At 33.2% G+C, this 11,752-nt stretch overlaps 1 protein-coding gene across 1 annotated transcript; it reads right to left on the bottom strand.

Annotated features, from left to right (window-relative positions):
• Positions 1 to 8,214: 8,214 nt before the first annotated feature.
• LOC139868188 (uncharacterized) lies at positions 8,215 to 10,804 on the bottom strand. The gene is made up of 4 exons (XM_071856519.1): positions 10,490 to 10,804; positions 9,162 to 9,288; positions 8,484 to 8,614; positions 8,215 to 8,328 (listed from the first exon to the last, which is right to left on the bottom strand). Exons 1-4 carry the CDS (start codon positions 10,685 to 10,687, stop codon positions 8,215 to 8,217), a joined length of 570 nt encoding a protein of 189 aa, XP_071712620.1. The 5' UTR covers positions 10,688 to 10,804.
• Positions 10,805 to 11,752: the final 948 nt, after the last annotated feature.

Genomic DNA, 11,752 nt, shown 5'->3' with positions numbered 1-11,752 from the left:
GGAAGGTCTCAAAAGCAGATTCAATAATCAAAGAGAAATTTTACTTCCAGCTGCAATGGAACAATGGAGAACATTAAGGTTCCAAGACTTTAAGAAAGTAAATGAATACAGCTCAGCTCTGTATAATACATGTTCACAACTTAAATTTTGTGGACATGAAATTAGTGATGCAGACATGATGGAGAAAACTTTCTCCACAATGAATGCTGCAAACATCACAGTGCAAAGAAATTTGAGAATGCTAAAGTTCAAAACATATCCTGAACTTAATTCATATCTCTTAGTTGCAGAGCAAAATGATGAGCTATTAATGAAAAATCAGCAATCCCGTCCTACTGGTACACTTGCAATCCCTGAAGCAAATACTGCAAATAATTATAAACAGGGACAAGGACGCGGGCAAGGTCGTGGTTATAATAACCATCACCATCATCATGCCAAAAGCCATAACTATGGTAGAAACCATCCTTATGGTAATGGTAATGGGCGTGGACGTGGTCGTGGTCGTGGCCGTGGTGGTCAAAGAAATAGTAATCCACGAAAATATAAATATCAACCACAAAACAAGCCCATTAAACAAGATGTTGAAGAAAATTCTTCTAAAAATTCTGAAGAATCTTGCTACAGATGTGGTAGAATGGGCCACTGGGCTAATACTTGCCGAACATCTAAACATCTTGTTAAGATGTATCAGGATTCGCTGAAAGATAAAGAAAAGGAAGTAAACTTTGTGGATAACGTCGATCCAACAGTCACTGAGAAACCATCTGATTTATATGAAGATTTCTTGAATGTTTAAGTTGTGTGTCTTTCGAAAATAAACGATTTAATATCGTCTGTCTTTGTTATTATGTTTGCTAAATGTTTCAGTACTATCTATTTGCGTTTAAAATATTGTGTAATATTAATGTACTCACTATTTATTTCTTATATATGAAGTTCAATATGAATTTTGCTGGAATACAACATCAATCAAGTGGTGGAGATCTCTGTATAGCAGACAGTGGAACTACACACACTATACTTAAATCCGAGAAATATTTTATTGATCTAAAACCAACGGAAGGAACTATACATACAATATCAGGACCTGCTAACTTGATAAAAGGGATAGGAAAGGCAAATTTCATACTACCAAATGGTACAAAATTTTTAATAAATGATGCCTTATTTTCTCCCAAGTCAAGCAGAAATTTATTGAGTTTCTCCGACATATACCTTAACGGGTATGATTATCAGTCAGTGACAACAGAAAATGAGAAATATTTAAGTATCACTGACAAGAGTCATGTGGTTGAAAAACTGCCAAGACTTAGTTCTGGATTACATTATACACATATAAATGTACCAGAAATACATATGGTAGTTAACGAAAAATATATTGATCCTGGTATATTCAGTTTATGGCATAACAGATTAGGCCATCCAGGATCAACAATGATGAAAAGGATTATTGAATGTACTCATGGACATCCACTAAAGGATAGAAAAATCCATCATGATACAATGGTTCCATGTACATCTTGCTCTCTTGGAAAATTGATAACTAGACCCTCACCACTTAAGGTTGAGAAAGAATCACCAATGTTTCTTGAAAGAATTCAAGGTGATATATGTGGACCAATTCATCCACCATGTGGACCATTTAGATATTTCATGGTTCTAATAGACGCATCTAGCAGATGGTCTCATGTTTGTCTGTTATCAAGCCGTAATGTGGCATTTGCAAAATTTCTTGCCCAAATTATTAAATTGAGAGCTCATTTTCCTGATTACACCATTAAAAGGGTGAGACTTGATAATGCTGGTGAATTTACATCTCAAGCATTTAATGACTATTGCATGTCTATAGGAATTGTTGTTGAACATTCTGTTGCTCATGTGCATACACAAAATGGTTTAGCCGAGTCATTGATTAAACGTTTACAGTTAATCGCTAGACCATTGATAATGAGAACAAAACTCCCTGTATCTATATGGGGTCATGCAATTTTACATGCTGCTGCATTGATTCGCATCAGACCAAGTGCAAGTCATAAATATTCCCCCCTACAACTTGCTTTTGGTCAAGAGCCAAATATTTCCCATCTTAGAACATTTGGTTGTGCAGTGTATGTTCCAATTGCGACACCACAACGTACAAAAATGGGTCCTCAAAGGAGGTTGGGAATATATGTTGGATATGAAACATCTTCAATATTAAGGTATATTGAACCTATGACAGGTGACGTTTTTACAGCACGTTTTGCTGATTGTCATTTTAATGAAACATTGTTCCCTAGATTAGGGGGAGAAATGAAAAATAAAGAAAATGATGTTTCATGGTGTGAACCTCAATTAAAGTATCTTGATCCTCGCACAAAAGAATGCGAGACAGAAGTTCAAAAGATAATGCATATACAAGAACTTGCAAATCAATTGCCTGATGCATTTACAGATACAAAAACGGTGACAAAATCATATATACCAGCAGTAAATACTCCAGCTCGAATTGAAATTCCAAAAGCTGGCAATAACGTCACTCATGAATCTTTGCCACGTCAGAAACGTGGAAGACCAATTGGTTCAAAGGATAAAAATCCTCGAAAAAGAAAATCAGCTGATAATGAAGTAAAAGAAAGTGTTCAAGAAGAACCACAAATCAGTACTCCTACTGCAGAGGAGATTGATGATGTCAATACAGAAATTGCAATCAATTATGCATATTCAAAAATATTATGGAACCGAAATGAAATGAAAAATCTTGATGAGAAATTTTCATTTAATGTTGCATATGACATCATGAATAATGATGATGATCCAGAACCAACATCTATGGTTGAATGTCAAAATAGACATGATTGGGCTCAATGGAAAGAAGCAATACGAGCTGAATTAGAATCACTCAATAAAAGAAAAGTTTTCGGATCCATCATTCTCACTCCTAAAGATGTGAAACCTGTAGGATACAGATGGATTTTTGTCCGAAAAAGAAATGAGAAAAATGAAGTTACAAGGTATAAAGCTAGACTTGTAGCTCAAGGTTTTTCTCAAAGACCAGGAATTGATTATGAAGAAACTTATTCCCCTGTTATGGATGCAATTACTTTTAGATACTTAATCAGCCTGGCAGTTTCTAAAAATTTAGAAATGCATCTCATGGATGTTGTGACTGCTTATCTATATGGATCACTTGATAGTGATATATATATGAAGATACCTGAAGGATTTAAGGTACCAGAAGCATCAAATGCAAAACCCAAAGAAATGTATTCGATTAAATTACAAAGATCTTTATATGGGTTAAAACAATCGGGACGTATGTGGTATAACCGATTAAGTGATTACTTGATAAGCAAAGGGTATACAAATAATCTTACTTGCCCTTGTGTTTTCATTAAGAAAACAACATCCGGATATGTGATCATAGCTGTTTATGTTGATGATCTTAACATCATAGGTACAAATAAAGAGATCCATGAAGCCATTCAACTTCTAAAGAAAGAATTTGAAATGAAAGATCTCGGAAAAACCAAGTATTGCCTTGGTTTACAAATTGAGCATATGCCTAATGGTTTACTTGTACATCAAAAAAATATATACTGAAAAGATTTTGAAACGTTTCAATATGGACAAGGCAAAACCATTAAGTACTCCTATGGTTGTTAGATCACTCAATGTTGAAGCTGATCCATTTCGTCCATGTGAAGATCAAGAAGACATTCTTGGACCAGAAGTACCATATCTTAGTGCAATTGGAGCTCTTATGTATCTTACAAATTGTACAAGACCTGACATTTCTTTTGCAGTTAATTTGTTGGCAAGGTTCAGCTCTGCTCCTACCAAAAGACACTGGAATGGGATCAAACACATATTTCGATACCTTCGAGGAACTACTGATTTAGGATTATTTTATTCTAACGAATCAAAACAAGATTTGGTTGGTTATGCAGATGCAGGTTATTTATCTGATCCACATAAAGCTAAATCTCAAACTGGATATGTATTCCTAAATGGAGGTACTGCAATATCATGGCGTTCTCAAAAACAAACACTTGTTGCTACATCGTCAAATCATGCCGAAGTGATTGCATTACATGAAGCTACTCGGGAATATTTTTGGTTGAGATCAATGACACAAATCATTACTGATTCTTGTGGACTAGAACGCGATAAAAGTCCAACAATTCTCTATGAAGATAATGCAGCTTGCATAGCACAGATGAAAGAAGGGTATATCAAAAGTGACCGAACCAAACACATACCTCCTAGATTCTTCTCATACACTCAAAATCTCATTAAGGACAACGAGATTGAAATGAGATATGTTCAATCCAGCAAAAACTCTGCTGATCTTTTCACGAAAGCACTTCCAACTGCTATTTTCAGAACACACGTTCATAACATTGGCATGAGACATGTTCAAAAGATGTAACAGCTGAAGCGATGTCTACTTGAGGGGGAGTCAACTCCATGCTGCACTCTTTTTCCCTTAGCTAAAGTTTTTTCCCACTGGGTTTTCTTTAGCAAGGTTTTTAACGAGGCAGTAATTTATAGTTGATCTTCAACAAAATAAAATTGCTATCCAAGGGGGAGTGTTATAATAATAATAATAATATAGATATGGATAGTCAATTTTGGTGTATACATATAGTCAATTTTAGTACACAAAGTATGTATTTTTATATTGAGATTTTAGGCTATAAATACTCATGAATGCAAGCATTAAACTTGCACCATTTCTCACACTTACAAAGTGTTTCTTTCTTTCTCTCCATTATCATCTTTGTTCTTACACTTCATTATTAGTATTCTAAATCAAGAATCAAATCACTAAAGGTAGTTATAAGCCTACTGAATTATAACATCAAGAATCAAATCACTAAAGGTAGTTATAAGCCTACTGAATTATAACAGTATGATAAGTACTCCGTCTGTTTTTTACCTTTCTTTTTTTATTATTATTATTAATTTAAAACTTATTAATATGGATGATGTAAGCAAGGTGGTTTAAAAAAGTGCCATGTGTCCCATTTTTTTTAAACTAAGGTAAAAATTATGAAATGATGTCATGTTTGTGGCATTTTACTAGCATGTAATAGAAGCTTGCATTTAAATTTAAAGTAAGTTTAACTGATTTTATTTAACAAATAAATAAATTATTGAGAATAATAAATTACGGTAAATTGAAGAGTTTAGTGGTTCTTTTTGAGAAATGAACAATTATTTTAAAACGAATATAAATAGTAAGGGGTACTTATTTTATTTTAAAATGGAGAGAGTTGTATATGTTGAATGGGGTACGAATAATTTTTGTGGTATGTAGATGAGAAGTTTCAAAATAAAGCCACCAACAACGCGGAAGGCCCAAAACACTCACTTAATTTGTATATGAAGATTTTATTATGGGCTCATTTTAATTGTTAATGTCAATTTGTAATCGAGAATTAATAGGTATATGTGGTAGAAAAATTATATCAATTTCAGCAAAACAGCTCTGAAAGTTTAGCAAACTCAGCCCATAAACTTATCCAACAGATTTATTGGCCTAAAGTCCATTATTGGGCCACTCAACATTTTAATATTAACTTCTTAAGGGAAAGTTGAGAATTTAGTATATGAAATTACTCAATATTTTTGCAACACTTGTTTCTTCTTATATTTGAGTACTATGATTCAAAAAGTTAGTATAGGTACACAAAAATTACTTTTACTGTTAAATACATAAAAGGTACATATATAACTAGGTGACTTACCAGTTACCAGAGTAAACTGTCAACAAAGTATATGCATCAAAGTTCAAACTATCAGGATACTGAATCAATCAAATGTAACCTACAAGTGAATCCCCGTACGCAAACAGATAATGAAGAACTGCAACTTTTATTTTACTTTTTATTTCTCAAGGTAGAACATCAGATTTTACAATGTCGTTTTCTTGCGATTATACAGTTACAAAGAGGTATCAAAACCCTATGATTCGTTCAACAATTGTTCGTGATTCGGATATGTTGATGCATATTTTATGTGGACGTCGTTGGGCGAATAATTTATTAACGTTTATCTATAAAATTGTTCACCTAGTTAAGATTAATGCATGAAACTCGTCATTCCCAAAAGCATATGCGGATGAAGACCCGTCTGTATGAGCCAAAAGCCCATCCATACAGATGTATCGAGGAGTTTATAAATAACTGTTTATGTGTTCATTAGGGTTAAGAGTGTTTACCCTAATTTGGTGAGCCGTTTTTGGGCTATCCATTGCTAAAGGAAGATCATGCTCGATCTCTCATGGTCATCCGATGTTTCACTGTTTAAATTATGTAATCTCGACGTTTATTCGATAATATTAATTTATCTTTGATTCATCGCACTCATCCGTCTTTCGATCTTGCTCGTTGTTGTTAAAGATCCGTTATTGGAACAACACGATATGTGGACATAACCCCATTCTTGCGTGAAGTCTACACAATATTTGCAAATCATAAAGACGAGACAGTTTAAGTAAGAAAGGTTTAAGAACTATTCTAGTAATTTAAAAGAAACTGCAGGATTGTCCGCGTGATTTTGTCCATTTTCAAAACTGCAAAACTATCAAATTCATCTTACGCTATTGAGTTTTAATAAGGGAGGTGATCTATCACACACCACCTTTTGATCAAATCACACCTAATTTACTATTATACCCTTAATTATACTTTGAATAATAATATAAGTTCAACTCCCTAAATTAATATAAGGGTAAAACTGTGAATTTATGATTTTAAAAAAAAAAAGTGTAAATGAATGAAAAAGTAGTGTGTAAGGATCAACTCTCTTGTCCCTTCGATGGGGGAGGAGAACGAAACACCCTTTATAAGAGAGGGTGTGGATACCTCTTCTAGTAGACGCGTTTTGGAAAGCAAAATCGTGACACTGTGGATGGCTGAATGATAAGTGATTCGGAGGTCAAAGCGGACAATATCTACTACGGGTGCGCAGGTTGTTACAAGTAAAGATGATTTAATATGACACAAACAATCATGTGTGAATCACAAGACAATGGCACATTGTCTACCAAATTGTAGCGAGCCACAACATAAATGAAAGTTTGCAAAAATGGCGAAAAGAAAAAAGGCAATGCCTTGCATTGTAGAGCCAAAAACGGCAAGGTTGTTTGCAGGTCTTTGTTTCGAGACATACTCTACATATTATATCTACAAATTAAAGCTACCAAACCAATGACAGAATCATTAGACAGACATTTTACAAGGAGGCAGCAATAAGTGAAACAAGTATCGGTTAGTCAAGTCAAAGTCAACAAGCATTAATATATCAGCCTTTGAGTCATTTGCATACCATCTTGAGCTTCTTTGCAGCCTGTGCAAACCCCACGATCACCTGCAACTCGTCCAACTTCTTCACACCACAACACATATCTATATTAGTATTCGCTCATTTTGTGCCATATGTATACAGTATAGCAGGTCTATTTTAGGTTGCATTGATTTCGAATACTTCAAACGGGTAAATGTTTTAAACCTTAACAACTTGTTGCCACGGGTCAAATTCGTTAAGGTGTATTCCAATGCTTACATCCTCCTAAACATGGGCGGAAAAAAGTGGTTGGGGTGGGTGGGTGGTCCGCCCCAGTAAATTTGACATTTCAGGCCTAAAATTTTGGATTTTCATATTTTGCCGACTAGGTCTCCATATTTTGCCCCCAAAACCTCCATATTTTGCCCAAAATCCCATGACCCAAAAATTTCGCACCCGGTAAAAAAAATCCTGGCTTCGTCACTGCTCCTACACTGTTTTATTTGAATAAATAGATCCTAATTTCATCTTATCCGTTCCTTTTTTGATCATATTAAAGCATTGCCAGTTTTTCTAAATTAAAGACGGGCAAACAAATATGTTAGGATGTCAAGGCAATCCAACACGGCCCTTTTTACATTTGTTAACAAATTAGCTATTTCGACCCATTCACGTGCAGAACAAAGGGTGATCCTCTACTGTTAAAAAAAAAAGGAACAGTTATACTAACACCAACCCTGATCAATATTTCACGTTCTTTCCCCAATCATTAGCAATAAAAACTCGGAACCCAAAACTCGATACCTGCGACATGAAATGGCTTTGAACAATATCAATAAGCTCCTCCTTGGATGAATTAGGAAATGCACCTGCCTGTAAATCGAACCAATATCAACTTCACCAACACAAATACAAACTATACAAAAAAATAAATAAATATTAATGTGCAACACTTGTGATATTATATACAGTATTATATTTGTTACTTACGAGATTAAAGTGTCGCCAATATCTTCGCAAGGCTGCCATCTCAAGTTTACTCAAATCAATTTTCTGTTAACATTACATGTAAACGATGCAACTTTTAAATATTTTTTCTTTTTTTTTTTGAAATGGACTACCCAATTTTAAACGTAAAACTTGGTAACAAAATCCTGTTTCCATAATAAATGCATATACTTTTTGCAATGAAAAAAATGTTTGCATACCACGGACCCACGAGAAGCGGTCTTAGGTTGCGAGTCACAAGATAAAGATCGGTTAATGGTCTTATGTGTCGACCCATTCAGTTTATGTGGACGGTGCTTCGATCGTTGCGACTTTTGGGTATCATCAGATGCTGAAAACATGGATAAAATTTACAAAGACACAATTATTTTCTGGTGGTTGTGGGGTCCATATGGACACAACATATCCTAACACATCCTTAATGGAATTCATAAAAGAGTTAGTTTCTAACAGTAATAATAAAGTTAAAGTACAACCATGTGGCTAAGGCATCCAATGCATATTAACTGCAAAAAGAGTAATTATTTTACAAAAAAAGACACTTTTGTCATGAAAACTTTACCGCATTTACAATTTTATAACAAGTCTTGAAATAAATAGTATGATTTTGAAATAAATATTTCACTGTTAATCACCACCATATTCCAAATATATGGTAGTTGTCAAACATAGCGTTCTCTGTATCAATTGTAATACTTAAGATCCTCTGATATATTTTCATTTAAATTTCTGTTTTTTGCTAAAAAAAATTATTCTGAAATTATGATGATGAATGTAACAATGTGAATTTCAGCTCAAAAAGTATACGATTCCATAATTTCTTGAGCATAAAATTATAATTCAAATTCAAATTTACATTAAGAAAGCAAAACACTAACCTGGATCAGAGACATTCCAATGCCCGTTTTCGAATTCGAGATCATCGTCTTCTTCATTACCAGTTGGAGCTTCAATCACACTTAGCGCATTCCTTTGCAACTTCACCTCGATTCCATTTGTGAGCACCTAAAAAATAATCAATAACACGTTCGGATGAAAATTTCCAATAAATAATAGAAATTAATTAACAAATATTTCAAAATTTCATGAAGATGTCAAGGTGTAGAAGGCATTTATGGAAAAGAAATTTATTTCTTTATATGTTGTTACAAGTTAGGGATATAATAGCATTTTTAGCAGTACCAATTAATAATAAACCATGGGTAGTGCACAAAATTATTCTTATGTTATAAAGTCACTAACTTGTATAGACAAAAATATAAGCTTTATTTCATAGTCAACTATAAAGATAATAAATTAGTTGGAAAAAGGCACACAAAGGGCATGTCAAGTGCCAAACAGAGTCTTAAAATGCATGACTTGAAACACAATTAGTGTGACTACTTATCTGACATTTGTGCAATTGCAGCCCATACTTTTACACATCATTAACTAAATATGGAATTTCAAATTCAAAATATATAAATATAAATAAATAAAAAACAGAGCAGCAAAATGGGTTTATGACAACAGGATCAGGGAGATATAAACATTAATAGCTACAACAAACTAGATAGAAAGATTAATGGATGACCAAAAACATTAATTACCATCATCCAAGGTTATTTTTTTATCAGATCAAGCCAAGTAAAAAACAAAAAAAAAAGATATAAGCAAAGACAAGACTAATTAATTGAAAGCTTGTTGTTTAAAATTAAATTAAAGATCATAAGTCAATTGAAAGAGTATAATAATAGTAATATATGTAACTTGAACTAGCTTTTGTATTGATATTTTTAGGTTAAAAGCTGCAGAAATGAATAATGGTGTTTTTAAAATTCAAACATGGGAGAACAAAAACCCTAATTCTTTAAATTAAATATTAATGAAAAACTACAAAATTACAATTTGAATCACATGCATTACACCAGAAATAGCATTGAAAGTCAATAAATAATCATTCAGTTGTCTTTAGAAACATAATTAAACAATAATTAGAACCCTGTTAAATTCCTTAGATCACTGACTAAAAATCCATCTTTTTATTAAACTAATCATTTACTATCATTTTATTCCCAATTAAAAATATCAATTAATTTAATATACATTAAAGAAACAATCTTTTAACTAATTACTTAGACACCCAATTCAAAACAACAAAAACCCACTTAAATCATCACATTATCAAATAAAAAAACTAAAATAAAAATAAAAAACAAGAATTTACCAGCCAATGCCAACCACCAAGACCAACAGCTTTCTTAACAACACCTTGTAAACCAACAAGAACAGATTTTGTTCTGTTGTTTCCAGTAACCACCACCTTAGTATGACGTGGCAGTACGGACAGCTCTTCTTCACTACTATCACCACAACCGCCATTACTCACATAAATCTCCTCCATTACTTCTTGTTGCAGCAGCATTATACGTACAGCTTATGTATCTGTCTATATCTATCTATGTATATAAGAGTTGAATTATGAATAAAACTAAACTGTAACGGAAAGATCAAAAGGTGGGTAAAAGAAATTGAAAATTGATGTCATTTGGAAGATGTAAGCAAAATGAAATAAAAGACAAAAAGATATAAAATTTTGGGATTTTTTTTTTTCAGAGTGTGAAAAAGCACACGAGAGAGAGTGATGCATATGTTTTGTGTGTGTGTTGTTGAATTTAATTTTGTTTTTAGTATTTGCTTCTGAATCCCAGAGAAATGGGATAAACGAATGAGAGAGCGACACGTATGAAGATGATGGGTGGTTTTACGGTGGCGTATGAAATAATGCAATACTGCTTACTGCTTATCGGTTTTATGGGTTGTGTGTTTGTATCAACTTTTGACTCTTTGACTCTGGTTGGTTTAAAGGTAGTGGGGTCTTTAGTTAATTACCAGAATACCCTTCATATGAAAATAATTCTTTAAATTTGTTTTTTTATTTTTCTTTTTATTTTATGATTAAAGGATCACCTCATTACTCTAATGTTCTAGTATATCTGTTATCCGTAGACACACTCAAATCATTTGTTTCTTTTTGGAAACTTACCAAACTCGCTCTCTAAGATTCGAATTGCTCCTAAAATATCTTCAATATAAGCTATTGACTCATTGGTTACTTGCAGGGGCGAAACTGTGTGGGGGTAGGGGGCGCCCGCCCCCAGTAGATTTTTTTTTCAGTATAAAAATTTTGAGTTTTTTGACTTTATCCCTGGTGAATTTTTTTGCTCCAAAATATACATATTTTGCTTCAAAACCTTCAAATTTTGCTCAAAATTCTCCAACTTTTACCCCAAAACCTTCAAATTTTGCCCCAAAATCTCCAACTTTTGCCTCAAAATCTTCAAATTTTGTCCAAAAAAATTGCTACGGTTTAAAAAAAAAATTTATCTCCGATAAAAAAAATCCTAGTTTTGCCACTGGTTACTTGAGTAATGTTATTTGCCATTTAAATATAAAGAAGGCAAGGAAAGTTCAAATACATACTATATGT

This window comes from Rutidosis leptorrhynchoides, chromosome 9, assembly GCF_046630445.1.
Source record: "Rutidosis leptorrhynchoides isolate AG116_Rl617_1_P2 chromosome 9, CSIRO_AGI_Rlap_v1, whole genome shotgun sequence".
Classification (NCBI taxonomy): domain Eukaryota; kingdom Viridiplantae; phylum Streptophyta; class Magnoliopsida; order Asterales; family Asteraceae; genus Rutidosis; species Rutidosis leptorrhynchoides.
This window is presented reverse-complemented; position numbering and strand designations above follow the sequence as displayed.

Excerpts from the sequence above, each read along its gene's own strand:
- LOC139868188 (XM_071856519.1), bottom strand. The coding sequence starts at position 10,687 with ATGCTGCTGCAACAAGAAGTAATGGAGGAGATTTATGTGAGTAATGGC. Across the intron at positions 8,615-9,161 it reads TTGGAATGTCTCTGATCCAG|CATCTGATGATACCCAAAAG; the intron begins GTTAGTGTTTTG and ends CCATGTTTTCAG. Across the intron at positions 8,329-8,483 it reads CCGCTTCTCGTGGGTCCGTG|AAAATTGATTTGAGTAAACT; the intron begins GTATGCAAACAT and ends TAATGTTAACAG.